The sequence below is a fragment of the Hylobates moloch genome, unplaced genomic scaffold (genome assembly GCF_009828535.3).
Source record: "Hylobates moloch isolate HMO894 unplaced genomic scaffold, HMol_V3 SCAFFOLD_10, whole genome shotgun sequence".
NCBI lineage: Eukaryota > Metazoa > Chordata > Mammalia > Primates > Hylobatidae > Hylobates > Hylobates moloch.
In genome coordinates, this window is record NW_026652285.1 from 8,586,014 (window position 1) to 8,611,644 (window position 25,631).

Below are 25,631 nucleotides of genomic sequence, written 5' to 3' on the forward strand. Positions count from 1 at the left end.
ATGTCCCAAGTCAAGATCTGGGCACTATGTCTATTCACTGTTATTATCTCAGAGCTAGGGCATATATACATATAAATATTTACATACATACAACTACATTCTATATACACACACTAACATCTATTTTTATTCCAGTGTCCATCCATGCATCCACCTATAATGAAACCCCTAACTTCATAATGATACACTAAAATTTCAATCCAACAGCAGAGATCATTCCTATTTTCTCACTTTCGCTATTTCTAACTCCCTTCACCATTATCACTCATAGAGTTATGTGATCAATTCCTCTGTATTTAATGAATCTCCATCACCATCACTGTTACCCCTTTCTCTATAAAGATGCCTTCCTCACTACACTCCGACTGATGCCCCAAACCAAATAACCCCTCCCCACCTTGCTCAAGCCCTAACACTCCATGCCAAGCTACCCTCTCAGGGATGCTATGCTCAACCTACTTGGTTTTCACACTATACACAGGGCCACCTCTCTGGAAGAAAACTCTTGTTACTTGCCTTAAGTGAAGATAGCCCATGCTGGACAGCCACCCTACAAACATACCCCTCCTATTCTAGTTGAGCTCTAATACCACATTCTGAGCCACTGCAGCTCTCCCTCGTCACTGTAATTCATGTCATAATCATCACAGAGCTTAAATCAAATCTTCAATGTTTAATATTAAATAGTCCAATATTATAGTCAAATACAATATTATATCTTGATCCATCTCTCAAGTCCTTATTGCTTACCTTCGAGCTACATTTTTGAAATAGCCAGCACAAAGACATCTTCGTAGTACTTCATGTTTAGGGCCTTCAAAGGTCTCTCTTGGGAAATCACTTTGCTATAAAAGGAATATATAGAGAGTGGTAAATCTCATAGTACAACTTGAAATAATCTTTTATTTTGAAAAATCCACATTTCTAAAGACCTCTGTTTCTGGCCAACATAGATTAAGAGAGACCAGATTTACCCTTCCACCTGAAACCAAAAAAATGGAAAAAAATATATGAAATAATGATTTCCAAAACACTGTAATATCAGGCAATAAAGGACAGAGACAGGAAATAAATGCAGTACGCTCAACAACTGCCCCAACCTCAGCCTTGATAAAGACTGCAGACCATGGCCGGGCGCGGTGGCTCACGCTTGTAATCCCAGCACTTTGGGAGGCCGAGGCAGGCGGATCACGAGGTCAGGAGATCGAGACCACGGTGAAACCCCGTCTCTACTAAAAAAAAAAATACAAAAATTAGCCGGGCGTGGTGGCGGGCGCCTGTAGTCCCAGCTACTTGGAGAGGCTGAGGCAGGAGAATGGCGTGAACCCGGGAGGCGGAGCTTGCAGTGAGCCGAGATCGCGCCACTGCACTCCAGCCTGGGTGACAGAGCAAGACTCCGTCTCAAAAAAAAAAAAAAAAAGACTGCAGACCAAGGTACAGGGAAGTAAAGCCCAAATGGAACCCAGAGAACTCCCTGGGTTAGGGAGACAAAGCTGGGAGTCCAGGAAGACCAAGGTGGCTAGAATTCACAGGACAAGAGTTCAGGAGAGAAGAGAAGTGCATAAAGACACAACTCCAGAGAGATGCAGAAGGTCCTCCTCAAGTGTTGAGCTGAGTAGTAATTAGCACATGAATGTGAGGAAACTAACCAGCCCAAGAAAAGAACCTCTTAAAAGGATAAGTAAGGGCATAGTGTTTTCACAGGGCTAGTAATGGCACCTGTTCCTATAAGCCACATGAGAATACTACACTACAATAATTCATGTGATGTTAGGAAGAGTACTCAGATGGGCCTTGCCTCAGTAGAGGGGAATAACTAGCCCTGCACTGAGTGCTGCTCTGATCCCACCTAACAAATCATGCAAGCAAGACCCAACAAGAAAGACCAAAGGCCATTTCCAAGTAACTAGAACACAAAAATATCCAGCGCCCAACAAGGTGAAATTCACGATGTTTGGCATCCGCTGAAAAATTATCAGGTATGATGTAAAGAAGCAAAAAAACACAATCCATAATGAGGACATCTATCAAAATCAACCTAGAACTGACACAGATTAAATTATATTTTATTATAATTTTCTGTATAGCTGGATTACGTATGTTCAAAAAGTAGAGACCTGAAAAATAAAATGTAAAAATTTGAAGACTGAAATCCAACATCTAGAGATGAAAATACAACACCTGAGATGACAAATATACTAGATGGGATTAATGGCAGATTAGACTAGACATTGCAGGAGAAAAGATTAATTAACTTGAAGATAAGGCAAACAGAAAACATTCATAATGAAATAGAGAAATTATAACAGTGGTTTCCAGAGGCTGGAGAAAGAAGATAATGAGTAGGTTTTTTTGTTTTTGTTTTGAGTCAGGGTCTTACTCTGTCACCCAGGCTGCAGTGAAGTTGTGTGATCACAGCTCACTGTAGCCTGGATCTCCTAGGCTCAAGCAATCCTCTACCTCACCCTACTGAGTAACTGAGACTACAGGTGTGTGCCACAACACCTGGATAATTTTTTTTTTTCTTTTTTTTAGTAGAAACAAGGTCTCACTGTGTTGCCCAGGCTGGTCTCAAACTTGCTGGGCTCAAGTGATCCCCACACCTTGGTTTCCCAAAGTGCTAGGATTATAGGCATGAGCTACCATGCACTGTCGGGAATGGGGAGTTATTGTTGAATGGTTATGGAGTTTTATTATAATATGGGATGATAAAAAAAAAGTTCTGGAGATGGAGAAGTGGTAAGGGTTGCACAACATTGTAAATGTTTTAAGTGTGCACTGACCTGTACGCATAAAAACAGTAAAAAAAAATTTTCGAGACAGGGTGTTGCTCTGTTGCCCAGGCTAGAGTGTAGTGGCATCATACCTCACTGCAACCTCAAACTCCTGGGCTCAATCCTTCTGCCTCAGCCTCCTGAGTAGCTAGCACTACAGGTATGTGCCAACACAACCAGCTAATTATTTTAATTTTTTGTAGAGACAGGGTCTCACTGTTTCTCAGGCTGGTCTTGAAGTCCTGGCCTCAAGTAGTCCTCCCACTTCGTCCTCCCAAAGCATTGGGATTACAGGGGTTAATCACCAATGCCCAGTAGAGGTAAATTTTATATTAATTATTTTACAAAAATAAGATATATAAATTGAAAAACATAATCATGAGGCGTAAAAGATGCCAGACAAAAAAAAAAGAACATATACTGTTTGATTCCATTTATGTAAAATGCTAGGAAATGCAAACTTACATACAGTAAGTCTTCAATGTCTATGATAAGTTCTTAAAAACTGCAAAGTTAAGCAAAATTTTTAAGATTTTTTTTTTCTCTCATCAGTGTTAAAACAATGGTGAATAAAACAATATTTTTCTAGGGCCTGCTGTATATCATTTTGCTTAAAGTCACAGTTTCCAAGAACCTATTGATGACATTGAGGACTTACTGTATCATGACAGAAAGCAGATCAGTGGTTACCTGGGTTGGTGGGGCAGGAGGGCCTGGTAGGTGAGACAATGGATTATGAAAGGGAATGAGGACAGGTGCAGTGGCTCATGCCTGTAATCCCAGCACTTTGGGAGGCCAAGGCAGGTGGATCACTTGAGGTCAGGAGTTTGAGACCAGCCTGGCCAACATGGCAAAACCCCATCACTACTAAAACTACAAAAATTAGCCGAGGCGTGGTGACGCAAGCTTGTAATCCCAGCTACTTGGGAGACTGAGGCAGAAGAATTGCTTAAACCTGGGAGGTGGAGATTGCAGTGAGCCGAGATCATGCCACTGCACTTCAGCCTGGGTGACACAGTGAGACTCCATCTCAAAAAAAAAAAGGGGGTGTGGGGGATGAGAAAACTGGGAGATGATGGATATGTACCATTATCTTGATAGCTGTTTTACACAAATGTCAAAACTCATCAAAGTGTATACCTTAAAATGTGTAGGTTATCGCACGTCAATTATATATCAGGAAAGCAATTTTTAAATATCTTCATTTCTGTAGAGACAATTCTTTTATTACTACTACGAATCTTTCATGGGGTCAAGGAGATGGCTGTACATAGAAACAAATAGAAAGGAAGGGTGGTAGAATAGAAAGGGTGCTAATGTACATCAATGAAACTTCAGTATGAAATACATAGGTCCAAAATGCTACTCAAGACAAAAAACATTACGGCAATCACCTGTTTAAGCTTCCTGATTAGTTCTCGAAGTTGAGCTTCCACACGAAATGCAGAAAATAAGCACCTCCAATGAATCCAGTGTTTTTGGCACCATGAAGCTGGAGCTCCACTGCAAAACAAAAAACTGGTATCTTTAAAATATCTTCTCTAAGTAAAAGACAATCTAAAATTCTCATTTCTATTACAAAAGTGGAAACCCATAAACAACTGTCAGTTCCTTCAGGAGACCTGTCCAAGTACTAAAAAAGAATTTTAGGAAACTTGAAAAAAACATTTAAATTAATGAATGTGCCCCTGACTAAATTAAAAAATAATTTGTAAATGGATTTCTTTACTTATTTATGCAATAACAAATATCCAATCATTTTTTAATCTAGGCTACCTATACAGAAGCAAAATTCTATAAGGTAATTTTCAGGAAAGGTTTGAGGAGAAAAGAAGAGAATCAATATTATATAACAAATGCCTACTAAGCAACAGTCATCTGACATAGATAATTTCGCTGAAATTCAAAATACCTTGAAGTCAGTATCATCTTCACTGAACTTTAGTGTCACAAGCCACATCATAAGTACGTATTGGAACTATACATCAAAGACATTTTTCAGGACAAAGGACTACCTTACATACCTTGATTTGCATTGTTCAAAGATGACAGCTAAAGTTGCAAAGTCATTAAATCCTCCAGCTTTAGCTGCCAATTCTCGATGTCTCTGTTCTGCCTCCTTCTGGTACTCTGGATCAACTAAAAGAATTGGAGAGGCAATTCAGTTATACTTTGCATTAAGTGCCTACAATCACTTTGTTTTCAGAAACTCATTAAAATCTGCCTCATCCTCTGGGGTGAAGTAAGGTAAAACTATATTAACTCTTCTTAACCCCTCTCGGGAAGCTCTATTTCTCCCACAATTCCTCTTTTTCTTTTCATATCACTTTGGAGATTTTACCTGAATAAACAACATTACTTCTCCCAATCTATTTGCCTTTTTAAAATAGTATTTGTAATTTGCTTTTTAAATTAGTTTTGTTATAAGAGTAATCCATGCTTACAGGAAAAAAAAATGTAATGGTATAAAAGAATATCATGTAAAAGTTCAATGTTCCCCAGTCACACTACCCATAAACCAATCCTCAAGGCAAAGTACTGTTCATTATTTAGTGTGTGTCCTTCCAGGTAATTTCTATGTATATACAAGCGTATGTACATAGTGTTTCATTTTTCTATAAATGGAATATATAATCTGAAAATTTGTTTATTCATTTAATAGCAGCTCCGTATCGGTACATATAGAATTATTCTTCCTCAAAAATAGCAATATAGGGCCAGGTGTGGTAGCTCACACCTGTAATCCCAGCAATTTGAAAGGCCAAGGCAAGTGGATCAATTGAGCCCAGCAGGTCAAGACAAGCCTAGGCAACAAAGCAAGATCCTGTCTCTACAAAAAATACAAAAATTAGCCAGGCATGGTGATGCATGCCTGTAGTCCCAGCTACTCAGGAGGCTGAGGTGGGAGGATCGCTTGAGCCCAGGAGGTTGAGGCTACAGTGAGCCGTGACTGCATCACTGCACTTTGGCCTGGGCAACAGAGTGAAACCTTGTCTAAAGAAAAAAACAATGATATGGTATTCCCCAGGAGTATGGGGAACATAACACAATTTAACCAGTTCTTATTTGTCCAATTCCTAATTATGGGCAATTAGACATGATCTCCATATATGCAGAACTGACCTACTACGAACATTTTCTTTTTTAATGTAACATTGAAGTATAACATGCATACAGAAAATTACACAGGAAGTGTGTAGCTCATATAATATTCACAAACATAACATACCAATGTACCCAGATCAACAAACAGTATCACCAGCATCTCAACAGCCCCCCTTTATGCCCTCCTTCGAGTAACTACCCATTCCCTTCCACAAGAGTAACTATATCCTGACTTCTAATCCTACAGATGGGTTTTGCCCATTTTTAACCTTTGTATAAATGAATCATATAGTATGTACTTGATGTGTCTGTTTTCTCTTGCTCAGCATTATGTTTTTGAGATTTATCTGTTAATTACTTCCACACCACTTCCCCTGATCCCATTCAGGACTCACATGCTCTCTGATTGCCCAAATTCCCCTATAGCACTTTATCCAGGGCTAATCTTTCAGAGTCCCATTTTTTCAAAACTGCATAGGGATCCTTTCCTTCAATCTAACACGCCACACCGCAATTCCTATTCCCTGTATCTATCACAGCTAGATTTAGCAGAGGCACAATGTTGCCTGAATCCAGGGAGCAGCATTTACTATAGAATACAATGTGAATCTGTAAAGCAGCAGTTCCTGTTACTAGGAGGAAAGTAATTTGATTGAAGAAAACACTGATGAAGGTATAAAGTCTTCTATCCCATGCTTTAAGTAGCTTCCAACTATGTTACCTAGGTAGCAACTGAATGAAGCAGCTAGAGACAAAAAAAAAAAAAAGAATACGATTTATCTCAGACCATACAAATGACCCTGGTAAGGAAAAGATATAAATGATTATTAATCTCCATTTCTTGAACTGCTCAGGGAGACTAATTTTGTTTTTTGTTTTGTTTTTGAGACAGTCTCGCTCTATTGCCCAGGCTGGAGTGCAGTGGTGCAATCTTGGCTCACTGCAACATCCACCTCCCAAGTTCAAGTGACTCTCCTGTCTCAGCCTCCCAAGCAGTTGGGACTACAGGCACACACCACCACACCCAAATAATTTTTAAATTTTTTAGTAGAGATGGGGTTTCACCATGTTGGCCAGGTTGGCCTTGAACTCCTGACCTCAGGTGATCCACCCGCCCTGGCTCCCAGAGTGCTGGGATTACAGGCTTGAGCCAACACGCCAGCCAGGGATACTAATTTTTAACCCAAAATATTTCATTCCAAGCACCTAACTGCCATCCCCCAGAAGATATCATGCCAAAAGTCAAATTGCCCTAGACTCCAGCATCGACCCCATCCTGGCTCTCAACACCAGGAGACAAGCCTACCTGTGAGTCAGTGCCTCCTGGAATCCCTAGAATCATGGCACCATGCAGTCTGTGTTTGCATGCATTTTTGATAAATTTTAACTTTTTATAATAGATTTGTGTATATTTTATGGTAGTAAATTATAAAATAGACTGGAATAGGAATTAAAAGAAATTAAAGACTGTGTAAGCAAAAACTCAGTTGTATGTAAGAAAACCCAATTCCCCAAGGAAGAGAAAGAGCTGGAGTCCTTTAAAATTAACTGCCTGTTTTTCTCTCGGTGGCTAGTGAGTCTTCTCTCTCCCCTTCCCAGGCATTGTGAAGACTCTTTCTCTAGCTGTGCAGCTTCAAGGTCACTAGACAGATAACCTCAAGTCGTAAAACATGTTGTTCCTTGAAAAGTAAGAAATAACGTAATGTATGTCTTAATTAAATAACTGTCTTTGTTTCTCACTTCTGTAATATGCTTCCCCCCACACAGATCTCCCCCCGCCCCAAGAAATGCTTAAAAGGTAGCTTGACTCTTTGTTCGGGGCTCAGTCCTTTGGATGTTAATCCAACTGGGTCAGTGCACCTAAATAATTAAATAACTCCTCCTCAACCCCTCGGTCTCTCTGATTCCTTAATTATCCTGAAGCATTTCCTACACATATTTTATGTTTTCATGACATACTTTTTCTTAATTTTTTTTTATATTTCCAGGCTGCGGAGTTCATCTGTGAGTTTTTTCAAAGTGTCACAAATCTCCAGAAACTTTTCCAATATATTTATTGAAAAAATTGGCCAGGCGCATGGCTCATGCCTGTAATACCAGCAATCCCAGCACTTTGGGAGGCCGAGGCAGGAGGATCACCTGAGGTTGGGAATTCGAGACCAGCCTGACCAACATGGAGAAACCCCATCTCTACTAAAAATACAAAATTAGCTGGGCATGGTGGCGCATGCCTGTAATCTCAGCTACTCGGGAGGCTGAGGCAGGAGAATTGCTTGAACCTGGGAGGCAGAGGTTGTGGTGAGTCAAGATTGTGCCATTGCACTCCAACCTGGGCAACAAAAGCGAAATTCTGTCTCAAAAAAAAAAGAGAAAATCTACAAATAAGTAGACCTGCACAGTTCAAACCTGTGTGTTCAAGGGTCAACTGTATTGGGAATGGTGATGTGAAGAGTTAGGTAAAACTTCTTTTCTAGAGAGACATCTATTAAACTAGTCAAAATTACCAAAGACAATCATTCAAAGTCTCTGGAGATTGATTAAAATGCTTAAAACAAGCCTAATCTATGGAATTCAGTAAGGACAGTAGGAAGAATGCCCCACCCTCCACAGCTGTGCGTGTGGAAGGGCTATGTGAGAGCCTTCAAGGCAGCCTGACAGCGGCATCCTTTCCCTGACTCCTAAATGCTACTCGGTAGGGAAGATCAAAGCATAACAGCTAATGACAGCTTATGCAGTCCTCTATTCCCCACAGCTCTGTGTTGCAGAAGAGTTGTTCCACTGGGTTCAGCAGCTCAGTGGTAATTCCCACTACTCCCAGTTTCCTAGAGCTATTCTAGGTTTGTATGTTTGCAACTAGTGAACATCCAGAGATTGCATCTCAAAAGGCTTTGTGCTGAGGAAGATGCAAAGTGAGCTGCAGTGTTAGCTCCTAACTCCCCAACCCCAAGCTTCTGCTATTTAGGGAGGACCCAGATAGGAGAGCCAGTGAAGAACAGGCCCCCATTACCACCACCACCCTCTCCAACCCTGCTCCATAGCACAGAGATTGTTTCCAGGAAAGGATGGGGAAAGGATTATCAAAGACGGGCAATACCTTGCCCCTTGCCAAGGTGCCCAACTTTATTTGGATCAAGACTGTGGAGCAATTTACGCTCTGGGCACTGTTGAAAACAACAGAGCCAGCACCTAGCAATCAGTGGAGACTAACAGCTCGCTGTGACACCAACAGAGATAGACCAGCCAAAAATTCAATGGAGAAATCAATGAAGGAAACAGAGACCTGCTAAGACATAGTCTTCCTGGTGTTCTAGAAGACTGTTCTCATGCCCAAAGCTGTGCCTTCTGAGAAGTAAATAGAGAGGGAACGTCTAAGCCTCTACTCCTTGGCTGAACACAGTACAAATTCATCAACTCCTTCAACCATGAAAGTAGTCTCCTAATCACAAACACAGATTCAACAGTAAAAGGGGAAAACATCACTGGCTTAAATTAAAAGGCTTAGGTACAACCTCCGACCAATCACTGACTGACCACTGGAGTTGACAAGGACAAGAAACAAAATGAAAACTGCCATAGAGGGGCTCAACAGTAGATTTGGGCTGGCAGAAGAAAGAATCCATGAATTAAAAATTTTTTTTTTAATTTAAGACAAGGGACCGGGCATGGTGGCTCACTCCTGTAATCCCAGCACTTTGGGAGGCCAAGGTGGGCGGATCACCTGAGGTCAGGAGTCTGAGACCAGCCTGGCCAACATGGCGAAACCTCGTCTTTACTAAAATTACAAAAATTAGCCAGGCATGGTGATGCAAGCCTGTAATCCTAGCTACTTGGGAGGCTGAGGAAGGAGAATTGCTTGAACCCAGGAGGCGGAGGTTGCAGTGAGCCAAAATCATGCCACTGCACTCCAGCCTGGGCGATAGAGCAAGACTCTGTCTCACAAATAAAAAGACATGGGCAAAATATTTTAAAAGACACATCACAAAGGAAGACAGAAAAATGGCCAATAAGCACATGAAGAAGTGCTCAACATTATTAGTTATCAGGAAAATGCAAATTAAAACCACAAAGAGTACATAATAGAATGTGTAAAATAAAAATGATTGGCAATACCAAATGTTGAGGGGGTGTTTAGTGCAAGCTGTACTCTCAAACATTGCTGATGTGATTTTTAAATGGTACAACTATTTAAGGAAAAGGTTTGAGAGTTTCTTAAAGATTCACATATACCTACTCAATGGCACAGCAAATTTCTTTCTTAGGCATTTACCTTATCTAAGAAAAATGAAAATAAACACCTACAAGTTTTGTGCAAGAATGTTCAAAACAACTTTACTCAAAAATAGAACAAGAAGCAATTCAAATGTCCATCAACAGGATCATGCATAACTGTATGTTCATAAAGTGGAATACTAGTCAACAATAAAAAGAATAAAGTATTCATACATACAACAATATGAATAAACCTAACATACGTTATGTTGACCAAAAGAAGCCAGACACAAGAAAGGAGAGTGTATAATTCTATTTATATGAAGTTTTGGGCTGGGCACAATGGCTCACACCTGTAATCCCAGCACTTTGGAAGGCTGAGGCCGACGCTGATGGATCACCTGAGGTTAGGAGTTTGAGACCAGCCTGGCCAACATGGCGAAACCCCATCTCTACTGAAAATACAAAAATTAGCCAGGCATGGTGTCGGGCGCCTGTAATCCCAGCTACTCGAGAGGCTGAGGCAGGACAACTGCTTGAACCCAGGAAGTGAAGGTTGCAGTGAGCCGAGATTGTGCCACTGCACTCCACCCTGGATGACAGAGCAAGACTCTATCTCAAAAGAAAAAAAAATTCTATTTATATGACGTTTCAGAAGAGGCAAACTGATCAGAAAAAATAAGAAAAGTGTTTAACCAAAGGTAGGTAGAGTGATATCTGACTAAGAAGTGGCACTGAGGGAACTTGCTAGTGATAAAAATGTTCTATATATTGACAGGGCTTGGGTTATATGGGTATAAGCATTTTACAGAATTCATTGAATTACACACCTAAAATTTATGCATTTCACTATATGTAAATTTTACCTAAAATTAACTGTAAACAAATATCAAACTGTAGTTATATAGGGTTGTTTTTCACGGTACTACAGCTTACCAATTCTCAATCTACTTTCTGTAGATTCTAGGGAAAATGGACAATTTCAATATGGATTCTGGATTAGATAGTAATATTGTATCAAAGTTAAATTTCCAAACTTTAGGCCGGGCATAGTGGTTTACACCTGTAAACCCAGCACTTTGGGAGACCAAAGCAGGAGGACTGCTTGAGCCTAGGAGTTTGAGACCAACCTGGGCAACATGGGGAGACCTCATCTCTACAAAAAATTTTTAAAAATTAGTCAGACATGGTAGCATATGCATGTGGTCCCAGCTACTAAGGAGGCTGAGGTGGGAGAATTGCTTGAGCCCGGGAGGTCAAGGCTGCAGTGGGCCATGATCCCACCACTGCACTCCTGCCTGGGCCACAGAGTGAGACTCTCTCTCAAACAAAACAAACAATTTCCTAATTTTGATTAATGTACTATGGTTAAATGAGAGATTGCCCTTGTTCTTGCCTAATACAGATGTAAATGTTTTGTGGTAAGGGAGCACAATGCTTCTAATTTATTCTTAAATGATTCAGAAAAAGAAAAAAATCCATTTATATATACATATATAGAGGGAGACAGAGTAATAAAGCAAAGGGGGTAAAATGTTAAAAATTGCTGAAACTGCATAGAAGGTATAAAGGAATTTCTTTGCTATTCTTATTTGAAATTATGTAAGAATAAATGTCACCCAAAAAAAGGCTAACATCAGACTGATTTTATCTATTTAAATATTCCAACATGGAAAAAACATTTTTCTTTTTCTAGCCTTAAAAGACTATTAGAGTTGGTCACCTTAATCCAACTTCTTGGTTTTACAAATGAAAAATGAAATCTAGAAAAGCTAGGGCCATGGTCAGATAATTAGGTAGTAGTGGAGCTGGACAGAACCCTGCACTCTTAACTCCTACTTCAATACTCTGTAATAGGCTTTGAAATATTTTAGCTTGTTTATTTCTTTCTTTCTTTTTTCCTTTTGGGGATGGAGTCTCACTCTGTCACCCAGGCTGGAGTGCAGTGGCACGATCTCAGCTCACTGCAACCTCCGCCTCCTGGATTCTCCTGCCTCAGCCTCCCCAATAGCTGGGAACACAGGTGCACACCACGCCTGGCTAATTTCTATATTTTTAGTAGGGTTTCACCATGTCGGCCAGGCTGGTCTCAAACTCCTAACCTCAGGTGACCCACCTGCCTCCCAAAGTGCTGGGATTACAAGTGTGAACCACCACACCTGGCCTATTTTTTAATTTCTTATTAGAGATGGGGTCTTGCTATGTTGCCCAGGCTGGCCCAGATCTCGTGGGCTCAAGCAATCATCCCACCTCAGTCTCCCAAGGAGCTGGGATACCACTGTGCCCACTGGTATTTTTAGCTCTGATACTACCTCATGAAAACCAGTTAACATTACTTATTTTTACACAGCATTTTATTAGAACAAAAAATTGCAATTAGCGGTATTACTAGAATTAAAATTCTGACACTTGAGACTGCAACTGCTGGGTGCAATGGCTCACGCCTGTAATCCCAGCACTTTAAGAGGCCAAGGCTGGTGGGTCACTTGAGCTCAGGAGTTCAAGACCAGCCTGGGCAACAGAGTGAAATCCCATCTCTACAAAAATACAAAAAATTAGCTAGGCATAGTAGCAAGCATCTGTGGTCCCAGCTGCTGGGGAGGCTGAGGATGGGAGGATCACTTGAGCCTGGGAGGCAGAGGTTGCAATGAGCCAAGATCACGCCACTGCACTCCAGCCTGGGTAACACAGTGAGACCTTGTCTCAATAAAATTTAAAAATTTGTTAAATTAAAAAAAAAAAAGACTGCAAACTATTTGATTAGAGTATATTGATTAGAGTATTTTTTTTAGAAAAATGTACCCTCCATTATAATCATGGCAATAATAAATTAATCCGGACCCGACACTTCCAGCCTACAAAGGTATAAAGCCAGTGACCTAACCCATTCTATTGTCTGGCTGCAGACAAGGTGAAAGAAAAAGTTACTCCACTGTATGAAAACGAATCTAACATATGTCAAATTAAATTGTGTCCTATACTGACACACCAAGAAAAGAAAGAAGCAGAAGTTTAAAGACCTGGAAACTTCAAAACAATTCTCTAAGGATGCAAGGGCTAAACTACCTTTTCTTTTGATCCTACAAAAAAAAAATTAGTATATTACTAATGTACTATAAAAGCACTATCTTCCTTTACTAATGAAAGGAAATTAACGCTGGGCTGGGCGTGGTGGCTCACGCCTATAATCCCAAGGCCAAGGTAGGCGGATCACCTGAGGTCAGGAGTTCGAGACCAGCCTGACCAACATGGTGAAACCCCATCTCTACTAAAGATACAAAAATCAGCCAGGCGTGGTGGCACATGCCTGTAATCCCAGCTACTTGGGAGGCTGAGGCAGGAGAATCACTTGAACCTGGGAGGAGGAGGTTGCAGTGAGTCCAGATCACACCACTGCACTGCAGCCTGGGCAACAAGAGTGAAACTCCGTCTCAAAAACAACAACAACAAAACTTGTTTATCCTTAGTTTTCTGTCCTAGGGCTAAGGCACGGTAAACCCTCAGTAAATGCTCAATGAATTACTGGCAATCTAAATAAATGAAGATATTCTATGTACATGGATAGGAAGACAATACTGTCAAGATGTCATTTCTTCGCAACTTAATCTATCTTAATTAAAACACAATCCCAATTAAAATCCCAGCAAGGGCTGGGCGCAGTGGCTTATGCCTATAATCCCAGCACTTTGGGAGGCTGAGGCGGGCGGATCACAAAGTCAGGAGATTGAGACCATGCTGGCTAACACAGTGAAACCCTGTCTCTACTAAAAATACAAAAAATTAGCCGGGCGTTGTGGCAGGCGCCTGTAGTCCCAGCTACTCGGGAGGCTGAGGCCAGAGAATGGCACGAATCTGGGAGGCAGAGCTTGCAGTGAGCCGAGATCAGGCCACTGCACTCCAGCCTGGGTGACAGAGCAAGACTCTGTCTCAAAAAAAAAAAAAAATTCCCAGCAAGTTCAGCAAGTTATTTTGTGGATTTCAACAGACTGGTTCTGAAGTTCATATGAAAAAGACCCAGAATGGCCTAAACATTTTTGAAGAGGAAGAACAAAACTTCAAGAGTTACTATAAAGCTCCAATAACCAGGACAGTGTGGTATTGGTGGAAGAACAGACAATCAGACAAATGAACAAGATACAGAGCCCAGAAACAGACCCATATAAGAATAGTCAGCTGCTATTTAACAAAGAAGCGAAAGCATTTCAACAGAAAAAGGACAGTGTTTTGAACAAATGGTACCACAACAACTGTACATCCAAATACTAAAAGACAATAGAAGAGAAAATCTAGATTATTTTGGGTATGACAATGACTTTCTTAGATACAACAATAAAGACACAATCTATGAAAGAAATAATTGATAAAGTAGACTTCATCAAAAATAAAAACTTCTGCTCTGCAAAAGGCAATGTCAAAACAATTAGAAGATAAACCACAAACTGGGAGAAAATATTTACAAAAGATATATCTGTTAAATAACTATTTAAAATATGCAAAGACCTCTTAACAATAAGAAAACAACCCGGCTGGGCGTGCTGGCTCACGCCTGTAATCCCAGCACTCTGGGAGGCCCAGGTGGGCAGATGACCTGAGGTCAGGAGTTCGAGACCAACCTGGCCAACACAGAGAAACCGCGCCTCTACTAAAAATACGGAATTAGCCAGGCATGGTGGCACATGCCTGTAATCCCAGCTAAAACCATATAACACAAAGAGTGATCCCTTTAGTTAATAATAATGTGTCAATATTGGCTCACCAATTGCAACTTGTGTGTCATACAAATGAAAGATGTTAATAGGAGAAATTGCTGTGGGAGGTTGAGGGGATGAATGTCAACCCTCTGTACTTTCTACTCAATTTTTCTGTAAACTTAAAAATGCTCTAAAAAATAAAGTCTATAGATAGATAGATAGATAGATAGATAGATAGATAGATAGATAGATTGATTTTTTTTTTTTTAGTAGAGACGGGGTTTTACCATGTTGGTCAGGCTGGTCTTCCAACTTCTGACCTCAAGCAATCCACCCGCCTTGCCCTCCCAAAGTGCTGGGATTACAGGCATGAGCTACCATGCCCAGCCAAGTCTATTAATTTTTAAAAACACAACTTAAAATAAACATCTTACCAGGTCTAATGAAGACGTTTTCCACAGACAACATTGCTGCTATTGGAAGTAGTAGATCTTCACAATCCAGGGAAGCAGCTTTTATTACTGCACATGTCAGATGTGGAGGCAAAGGAAACTCCACCATAGACAAACCCAGTCTGGTGACATGGCCACTCCTTAATACAAAGAAAAAGTTTTTAAGTCTTTCTACACTGGGAGAATACAAATGTAACATTCATCATTCAGAATAAATCAGATGTAATTTACATTACCTCTAATCACCTCCAGAAGTTCAATTCAATTTAAGAAAATTAGGCCAGGTGTGGTGGCTCATGCCTGTAATCCTAGCACTTTGGGAAGCTGAGGCAGGTGGATCACCTGAGGTCAGGAGTTCAAGACCTGCCTGGCCAACATGGCAAAACCCTGTTTCTACTAAAAACACAAAAATTAGCTGGGTGTGGTGGCATGCGCCTGTAGTCCCTGCTACTTGGGAGGCTGAGGCAGGAGAATCACTCAAACCCGGGAGGCAGGGGTTGCAAAGCTACTAAGGAGGCTGAGGTGGGACTGCACCTGTAATCCCAGCACTTTGGGAGGCCGAGGCAGGTAGATCACTTGAGGTCAGGAGTTTGAGACCAGCCTGACCAACACGGTGAAACCTTGTCTTTACCAAAATATAAAAAAATTACCTGGGCATGGTAGTGCATGCCTATAATCCCAGCTATCTGGAAGGCTGAGGCAGGAGAATTGCTTGAACCTGGGAGGTGGAGCTTGCAGTGAGCTGAGAATGCACCATTGTACTCCAGCCTGGGCAACAAGAGTAAAACTCCGTCTCAGAAAAAAACAAAAAACAAAAAACAAAAAATAGAAGCTGTCTTTGAAGACATGAGAGAATTTTTTTTTTTTTTTTTTTTGAGACAGAGTCTCGCTCTGTTGCCCAGGCTGGAGTACAGTGGCATAATCTCAGTCCACTGCAAGCTCCGCCTCCAGGGTTCCCGCCATTCTCCTGCCTCGGCCTCCCGAGTAGCTGGGACTACAGGCGCCCACCACCACACCTGGCTAATTTTTTTTTTTTTTGTATTTTTAGTAGAGACGGGGTTTCACCGTGGTCTCGATCTCCTGACCTCGTGATCCGCCCGCCTCGGCCTCCCAAAGTGCTATTTTTTAAATTTTACCTTTTTTTTTGGAGACAGGGTCTTGCTCTGTCTCCCAGGCTGGAGTGCAATGGTGCAATCTCCTCAGCTCACTGCACCCCCCACCTCTGAAGCTCAAGTGATCCTCCCACCTCAGCTTCCCGAGTAGCTGGGACTACTGGCATGTGCCAACACAATCAGCTAATTTTTGTATTTTCAGTAGAGATGGGTTTTACTATGTTTCCCAGGCTGGTCTCGAACTACTGGGCTCAAGCAATCTGCCCACCTTGGCCTCCCAAAGTGTTGGAATTACAGGCATGAGCCACCACACACATCCAAGAGAATAATAATTATTAATATAAACCTAACCACCCCATCACACAAACATAAAGACAAGGACTCTGGCTCTCATCATTTTTACGTATCCAGCATAATGCTTGGCACTGAAATGGTACTCAGAAATTACTTGTTAAATAATACCAGTATTTATTAAACAAAAGGGGTTATATCGTGTAGTTTCTCTCTCTCCTTTTTTTTTTTTCAGATGGAGTTTCGCTCTGTCGCCCAGGCTGGAGTGCAGTGGCGCGATCTTGGCTCACTACAAACTCCGCCTCCCAGGTTCACACCATTCTCCCACCTCAGTAGCTGGGACTACAGGCGCCCGCAACCATGCCCAGCTAATTTTGTTTTTGTATTTTTAGTAGAGACAGGGCTTCACCATGTTAGCCAGGATGGTCTCAATCTCCTGACCTCATGATCCACCCACCTCGGCCTCCCAAAGTGCTGGGATTACAGGCATGAGCCACCGCGCCTGGCTGGTTTTTCAATCAGAATTGTGATGAAAGACTAACAATCCATTCAATTTAAACAGATTATTTTCTACTGATAGAGAAAGGTATTTAGAGCCCTGTTTAAAAAGAGATCAATATCTGTTTTGATTGTGATTTTTTTTTTTACCTGTCAATAGCATCACACTGGTAAAGTTGTTTAAGAGCTTCTAAAATAAGTCTCTCATTAGGTGGATCCAAATAGGGAAACCTGTGTGTTTAAATAAGATATGAAGTGAGAGGCATTCCTTGAACATGGTAGGATTTTATATAGATATGATGAAAATTTCTTTAAAAGGTTTTATTTCTATTTTTCAAGTCATCTTTTTTTTCTAAAAAAAAAATTATCGTGATCAGCATTTGGCAAAAGAGGAAATAATTTTTTTTCTGAATCACACTCCTCTACTTCAAGAAGTGATTCTTTTTGACTCCCCTTAGCTGAAATACTCTCACCAGTCTACTTATCCTAATCCTGTCCCACCCATCCTTCACAGCCTACGTCAAGTCTATTCTTTTCCGCAGTCCATAATTTTTTTCCAAACTTTTATAAAAATAGTAGAGAAATACTAATTGAAAGTGGCTGAAAATTATAAATTGTTCAATAGTACCTCAAAATGCTTTTTTTTGGAGATGGACTCTCGCTCTGTTGCCCAGGCTGGAGTGCAATGGCACGATCTCTGATCACTGCAACCTCTGTCTCCCAAGTTCAAGCAATTCTCCTGCCCTCAGCCTCCCGAGTAGCTGGGTCTACAGGCACATGCCACCACACCTGGCTAATTTTTTGTATTTTAGTAGAGACAGGGTTTCACTATGTTGTCAAGGCTGGTCTTGAACTCCTGTGCTTAAGCAATCAGCCCGCCTCGGCCTCCCAAAGTGCTAGGATTACAGGTGTGAGCCACCGCACCCAGCCTCAAAAATGCTTCTTAAATTTAATTTTTTTTTTTTTTTTTGAGATGGAGTCTCACTCTGTTGCCCAGGTTGGAATGTAGTGTGGCAATCTCGGCTCAATACAATCTCCATCTCCTGGGTTCAAGTGATTCTCCTGCCTCAGCCTCCTGAGTAGCTGGGATTACAGGCACCTGCCACCACGCCCAGATAATTTTTGTATTTTTAGTAGAGGCGGGGTTTCACCATATTGGTCAGGCTTGTCTCAAACTCCTGATGTCAGGTGATCCACCCACTTCAGCCTCCCAAAGTGCTGGGATTACGGGTGTAAGCCACTGCACCCGGCTGGACAAAATGCTTTTGTATAAATGGGGAAATATATTCAATTAATTTAGCCATATTTGTGTCACATATGTGTACATGTGTATGTACTTATTTTCTGCCAAACTATCTCAGAATAAGTTGCAAATACAATGCCATTGCACACTTACAACTATCTCGGCATGCATCTCCTGAAAATAAGGACATTCTCTTATATTACCATAATGTGCTATTAATAAATAAAATTAACAAGAAAATTAACAATAATATTCAAAAGGGATAGCATCATCAAACATGAATATATATTTTTAAAAAACAGGAAAAATAATTACTTGATATCATCTGCACTGGGTTATTTTTTCCACCTTAAATCTGGATATGAAAAATCATCTACTCCAACTTCTCACCTTGAAAAAAATCCAATAAAAGACAAAAGGTCCAATACCTTATACAAAATGTCCATTCCAGGATTGATAACCCTATTTAAAAATAAATAAACAAACAAGGCCAAGGATGGTGGCTCCCACCTATAATTTCAGCACTCTGGGAGGCTGAGGCAGGAGGACTGCTTGAGCTCAGGAGTTTGAGAACAGCCTAGGCAACACAGCAAGACCCCATCTCTTATAAAAAGAAAAAATAATAAGCAAACAAAAATATCTTACACTGTTGTACTGTCAGCTTTCCTACAACTTGTACCAAGAGGTCCTGGTAGCTTCTACAGCAAGAATTGGTAAACATTTTCTGTAAAGGGCCAAATAGTAAATAGCTTAGGCTTGCAGGCCATATGGTCTCTGTCACAATTACTCAACCATGCTATTACAGTGAAAGCAGCCACACATAAACAAATGGGTATGGCTGCATTCTAACATTTTATTTACAAAAACAGTCAGTGAGATTAGACCATAGTTTGCCACCCTTGTACTAGAGCAATACCAAACTAGTCAGCTGCTTCTTCCATATAATAGGAAAAACTATTTATTCTAAAATACTGCAATTAATTTCCCCACTTGTTTCCTCCAATTACCAATTCTGTCAACCACTCCTTATAAGTTACTTGGTTTCTAAGAGATCTACCATACCTAAGTACCATTCTCTAAAAACACTAGTATGTCAAACTCCTCATAAAACTTGATTATATCCAAAACTGAATTCCAAATGTTGAGTGACCAACACATAACAGGAATGCTGTAATTCCCCATCACCTAGTTTATTAATGTAACCAAAGTCTATGCCAGTGGAATTTTAAAAAAAAATATTTTTTTTTTTTTTTTTTTGGAGTCTCGCTGTCGCCCAGGCTGGAGTGCAGTGGCGCGATCTCTGCTCACTGCAGGCTCCGCCCCCCAGGTTCACGCCATTCTCCTGCCTCAGCCTCCCAAGCAGCTGGGACTACAGGCGCCCGCCACCTCGCCCGGCTAATATTTTTTTGTATTTTTAGTAGAGACGGGGTTTCACCGTGTTAGCCAGGATGGTCTCCATCTCCTGACCTCGTGATCCGCCCGCCTCGGCCTCCCAAAGTGTTGGGATTAGGCCGGGCATGGTGGCTCACGCTTGTAATCCCAGCACTTTGGGAGGCCGAGGCGGGCGGATCACGAGGTCAGGAGATCGAGACCACGGTGAAACCCCGTCTCTACTAAAAAAATACAAAAAAAAAAATTAGCCGGGCGTGGTGGCGGGCGCCTGTAGTCCCAGCTACTCGGAGAGGCTGAGGCAGGAGAATGGCGTGAACGCGGGAGGCGGAGCTTGCAGTGAGCCGAGATTGCGCCACTGCACTCCAGCCTGGGCAACAGAGCGAGACTCCGTCTCAAAAAAAAAAAAAAAAAAGTGTTGAGATTACAGGCGTGAGCCACCGTGCCCGGCCCAGAACCTGCCCTTTTTACCAAATGAAAAAAATCAAGACTTTTGCCATTTTCACAATTTTCTGATAACCTATTCTGCATAATTTCTCATAGATGACCTACGATGACTCTGACACTAAATCTGCAAGTTCTTTTAGCGCCACGGAAATAATGTCTAAATGCTCGAGACAAAATCATTTATGGTGGTGGGTTTTCCCTCACTATTTCCTAATCCACCTTAGTCATCAATTCCTTCTTATTCAGACCTGTTCTTGCATTTTCAGTTTTAAAATTATTCTTCCTGATGGAAAAGAAAGGGAAAGCAAAATAATTGAGAAGATCCATTTTCTTTCTGTCGTCTATGAATCCTATACCATCTATCCCAAACACTGGGTCTACCTCTCCCTATTCTTTATACAACTTTTTAAAAAGGAAGTCTTTGTTTTTTGTTTCAAGCATTTTGAAACAAAATTTTGTGATTTTTAGTACACTATGGGTTTTAAGACTTAAGATGGAAAACTAATTCAATGCAGATGATATTAATTATTATTCCTATTTTTCTAATATATACTCATTCTTGGTTAGAGGCTGCTCTGCTATCCTTTGTGAATACACTAGGAGTCGATGTCAAACTTACTGAGCAGCTATTTCCAAAAACAGCCCTTTATCCCCAAATGAAAAAAATCAAGCCATTATTTTAAAATCTGGGTTCATCTGAAAGTTTTCTATTTGGCTCTTTGGACTTCTTTAAATGGAGCTTTCCTTCTTTTCATTGGTATAATTTATTGTTACAGTCAGAATTTCATTTATTACATGCTTTTCTCTTTCTAGTATCTACATATTCTCATTCAGAAAATCTCTAGTCTAATGATAACTATCAAAACATTTTGAAATTGGCAAATTGGCTTCCCAAGAGTATACAATGAGTATTTGCAGGTTTGGGGTTGTTTTTTTTTTGCCTTTTTTTTGGTTTTTTGGCTTTTTTTGGAGGCAGTTTCGCTCTTGTTACCCAGGTTGGAGTGCAATGGCGCGATCTTGGCTCACTGCAACCTCCGCCTCCTGGGTTCAAGTAATTCTCCTGCCTCAGCCTTCCAAGTAGCTGGGATCACAGACGAGCACCACCATCCTGGCTAATTTTATATTTTTAATAGAGACGGGGTTACACCATGTTGGCCAGGTTGACCTCAGGTGATCCACCCATCTCAGCCTCCCGAAGTGCTGGGAATACAGGCGTGAGCCACCGCACCCGGACTACAATACATATTTGAATGCACCTAATAATCACTTACTATGAATTTAAAAACTGCATGGTTACCATCCCCCAAAATTCCTGAACACTTTTACATTCCAAGACAATTAAGACCAAAATAAAGAAGACAGTACTTTCCTGCATTAATTCCCCTACCATGTATGATAGAAATTTCTATCTACAGGCCGGGCGCGGTGGCTCACGCTTGTAATCCCAGCACTTTGGAAGGCCGAGGCGGGCGGATCACGAGGTCAGGAGATCGAGACCACGGTGAAACCCCGTCTCTACTAAAAATACAAAAAAATTAGCCGGGCGTGGTGGTGGGCGCCTGTAGTCCCAGTTACTCGGAGAGGCTGAGGCAGGAGAATGGCGTGAACCCGGGAGGCGGAGCTTGCAGTGAGCTGAGATCCCGCCACTGCACTCCAGCCTGGGTGACAGAGCGAGACTCCGTCTCAAAAAAAAAAAAAAAAAAGAAATTTCTATCTATAACAATATTGTATCTTATACCAATAAATTATATTAACATTTGGCTAATTTAACTGTTCTAAAGGATAGAACTGTTCTTCTATCCTTTATTTCACGTGTCTGAACCTTGTTTCCCTAATACAACTTAAGCTTCGCGAAAGCAAAAAACTAGAGTATTACTCTGTCTTTCATGATATATAGTATAATGCTGGCCATTCAAAAAAAGCACTCCACTTTCCAACTGTATACTTTTTTTTTTTTTTTTTTTTTTTTTTGGAGACAGAATCTTGCTCTGTTGACCAGGCTGGAGTGCAGTGGTGTGATCTTGGCACATAGCAATCTCTGCCTCCTGGGTTCAAGTGATTCTCGTGCTTCAGCCTCCAGAGTAGCTGGGACTACAATCGTGTGCCACTAAGCTCAGCTAATTTTTGTATTTTCAGTAGCTATGGGGTTTTGCCAGGATGGCCAGGCTGGTCTCAAACTCCTGGCCTCAAGGGATCCACCCACTTTGACCTCCCAAAGTGCTGGGATTACAGACGTGAGCCACCGTGCCCAGCCCCTTTCTTTGGAAACAGGGTCTCACTCTGTTGCCCAGGCTGGGGCTGCAGTAGTGCAATCATGGCTCACTGCAGCCTCTACCTCTCAGGCTCCAGTGATCTTCCCATCTCAGCCTCCAAATATCTGGGACTCAAGCATGCACCACATCAGACTTTTTTTTTTTTTTTTTTAATTGTAGAGACAAGGTCTCACTATGTTGCCCAGGCTCGTCTCGAACTCCTGGGCTCAAGCAACCCTCCCACCTTGGCCACCCGAAGTGTTGAGATTACAGGCATAAACTGTTATGCCCAGCTCATTATATACCTCTCATTACAAATAAACAGTGGTCATTAAGTGATCCAAATAAACACCGGCACAACCCCCTAACCCCACCATTAAGCCAAGGTTAAACATGAGCAAGAGATCCTACTAAAGCAATGCAAGGAAGTCTTCTGTGTTAGTTTAGTTGAAAAGCAACCAATAGAGCCAGGTGCAGTGGCTCACGCCTGTAATCCCAGCACTTTGGGAGGCCAAGGCGGGTAGATCGCCTGAGGTCAGGAGTTCAAGACCAGCCTGACCAACAAGGTGAAACTCCTTCTCTACTAAAAATACAAAAATTAGCTGGGCATGGTGGTAGGTACCTGTAGTCCCAGCTACTCGGGAGGCTGAGACAGGAGAATTGCTTGAATCCGGGAGGCGGAGGTTGCAGTGAGCTGTGATCGCGCCACTGCTCTCCAGCCCGGGCAATGGAACAAGACTCCGTCTCAAAAAAAAAAAAAAAAAAAAGAAAGAAAAGCAACCAATATAAAAACATAAAAACCAACCTGTAAAAGAGGTTAGCCTCAACTCTCAGGGATGTATGAGTCAAATATTTCAAAATAATTTTTGAGCCAATAACTTGGCTCCACGCTAACAAGTTTTTCTTTTTTTTTTCTAGTTGTCTACATACCTTATGACATCGTGTATGGCAAGGCACTTTAAGGTCAGAACTACAGATGTCAAACTAGTTCTCTTAATTTCAGGGATCACATGGTCAGGCATACACTGGTTCCAAAAATCTTTACTATAGATCCGAAAGCATTTTCCTGAAGAAGTCCTGCCAGCTCGGCCACTTCGCTGTAATGCCTCGCTCCTACAGAAGGAAAAAAACCCAAAAATTCCCCAAAATGTTCTGTGGATTTCTCAGGTAATTTACTTTGTCTTCCCAAACCAGCTAGAAATTACCTAATCAGTTGTTCTTTGAATAAAAAGATTTGACATAGAGACTTACTTTGAAATTGGAACCACCTCCAGGATGTCCAACCCTAATCTGGGGTTGTGATTTAACTGCTTCACAAAGCCACCATCTACCACATATCTAAGAAGAATCAAAGCAAGTTAAGTTTCTGGAAAATAAAAGAAGACTTATTAATTTTTAACCACTTTGGTTTCTCCTTTTCTAGCAAACTAGCAGGTACAGAATGCCTTTTATGTTAAGTGTAAAACTTGAAAGTCAAGAAATTGGAACCCTCGTATGTTGTTGGTGGGAATGTAAAATGGTTTAGCCGAGGTGGAAAATTGTTCAGAGGTCCTCAAAAAGTTAAACACAAAATTACCATATGATCCAGCAATTCCATTTCTAAGTGTACACCAAAAAGAACTGAGAACAAGTACTCAAACAAATACTTACAGATCCATGTTCATATCAGCACTATGAATCACAGCCATAAGGTAAAAACAACCTAAGGCCGGGCGCGGTGGCTCACGCTTGTAATCCCAGCACTTTAGGAGGCCGAGGCGGGCAGATCACGAGGTCAAGAGATCGAGACCATGGTGAAACCCCGTCTCTACTAAAAATACAAAAAAATTAGCCGGGCGCTGTGGCGGGCGCCTGTAGTCCCAGCTACTCGGGAGGCTAAGGCAGGAGAATGGCGTGAACCCGGGAGGCGGAGCTTGCGGTGAGCCGAGATCGCGCCACTGCACTCCAGCCTGGGTGACAGAGCAAGACTCCGTCTCAAAAAAAAAAAAAAAAAAAACAACCTAAATGTCCATTAACCATTAATGGAAGAAGGGATGAAAAAATTGCTTTGCATATATGTATGTAGTATATATACACACACATATATACACACACAATGGAATATATATAGATATATATATACACACACACACACTATGCAATATTATGCAGTCACAAAAAAGAATGAAGTACTGATACATGCTACAATGTGGATGAACCTCAAAAATATTATGCTAAGTCAAAGAAAGCAAACACAGAAGGCCACATATTATATGATTCTATTTGTATGAAATATCCAGAATAGAAAATAGATACTGCTTCCTGCTGACATATCTAAAGAATTTTTTAAAAAAGAAAATACATACAAACAAAAAGTAAGACTGGTAGTTGCCAAGAGCTGGGGTCAAGAGGGGAACGTGGAGTACCTGCTTAATGGGTATGGGGTTTTATTTTGAGGTGTCGAAACATTTTAGAACTAAGCAGAAGAAGTGGTTGCACAATACTGTAAATGTATTAAGTACTACTTAATTGTTCATTTTTAAATGATTAATTTTATGTGAATTTTGCCTCGATAAAAAAAATACACAAACTTGAAAGTCAGCTTCAGACCATTTAAACAGATTCGGGAATCTAATTTCAACTAGCTCTTAACAAGCCATTCTAAGCCAATTAAATGGTGAACAAGTCAGGTAAGGAACCAAAGTAGGATAGCAGTAACAAGACAACATTCTGAAACATGCTACTTAACGGCTTTTGCCTGTGCAGGACACAGAAAATTACAGAGGTTAATTTACCCAGGAGAGCACTCCCTTAATTCCTTAGTGAAACCATTATTTTTAAAGTAACGAAGAAAAGCAGGAAATTAGACTTCCTCTCAGACCTGGGTGATCATTTTATCCAGAAGAAACACACAGGATTGGGCCGGGCGCGGTGGCTCACGCTTGTAATCCCAGCACTTTGGGAGGCCGAGGCGGGCGGATCACGAGGTCAGGAGATCGAGACCACGGTGAAACCCCGTCTCTACTAAAAATACAAAAAATTAGCCGGGCGTGGTGGCGGGCGCCTGTAGTCCCAGCTACTCGGAGAGGCTGAGGCAGGAGAATGGCGTGAACCCGGGAGGCGGAGCTTGCAGTGAGCCGAGATCGCGCCACTGCACTCCAGCCTGGGTGAAAGAGTGAGACTCCGTCT

At 41.3% G+C, this 25,631-nt stretch overlaps 1 protein-coding gene across 2 annotated transcripts in view; it reads right to left on the reverse strand.

Moving 5' to 3' along the window:
- The window catches only part of DHX40 (DEAH-box helicase 40), a 44,967-nt gene that overhangs the window by 4,977 nt on the left and 14,359 nt on the right, over nt 1-25,631 (reverse strand). For both annotated transcript variants that reach the window (XM_032162912.2, XM_032162911.2), the window contains 7 exons: nt 23,715-23,801; nt 23,394-23,576; nt 17,283-17,363; nt 15,214-15,371; nt 4,799-4,913; nt 4,169-4,277; nt 751-845 (listed from right to left, as the gene is read on the reverse strand). In XM_032162912.2, the coding sequence (XP_032018803.1) occupies nt 751-845; nt 4,169-4,277; nt 4,799-4,913; nt 15,214-15,371; nt 17,283-17,363; nt 23,394-23,576; nt 23,715-23,801 (828 nt within the window). The remainder of the gene's footprint in view (nt 1-750; nt 846-4,168; nt 4,278-4,798; nt 4,914-15,213; nt 15,372-17,282; nt 17,364-23,393; nt 23,577-23,714; nt 23,802-25,631) is intronic.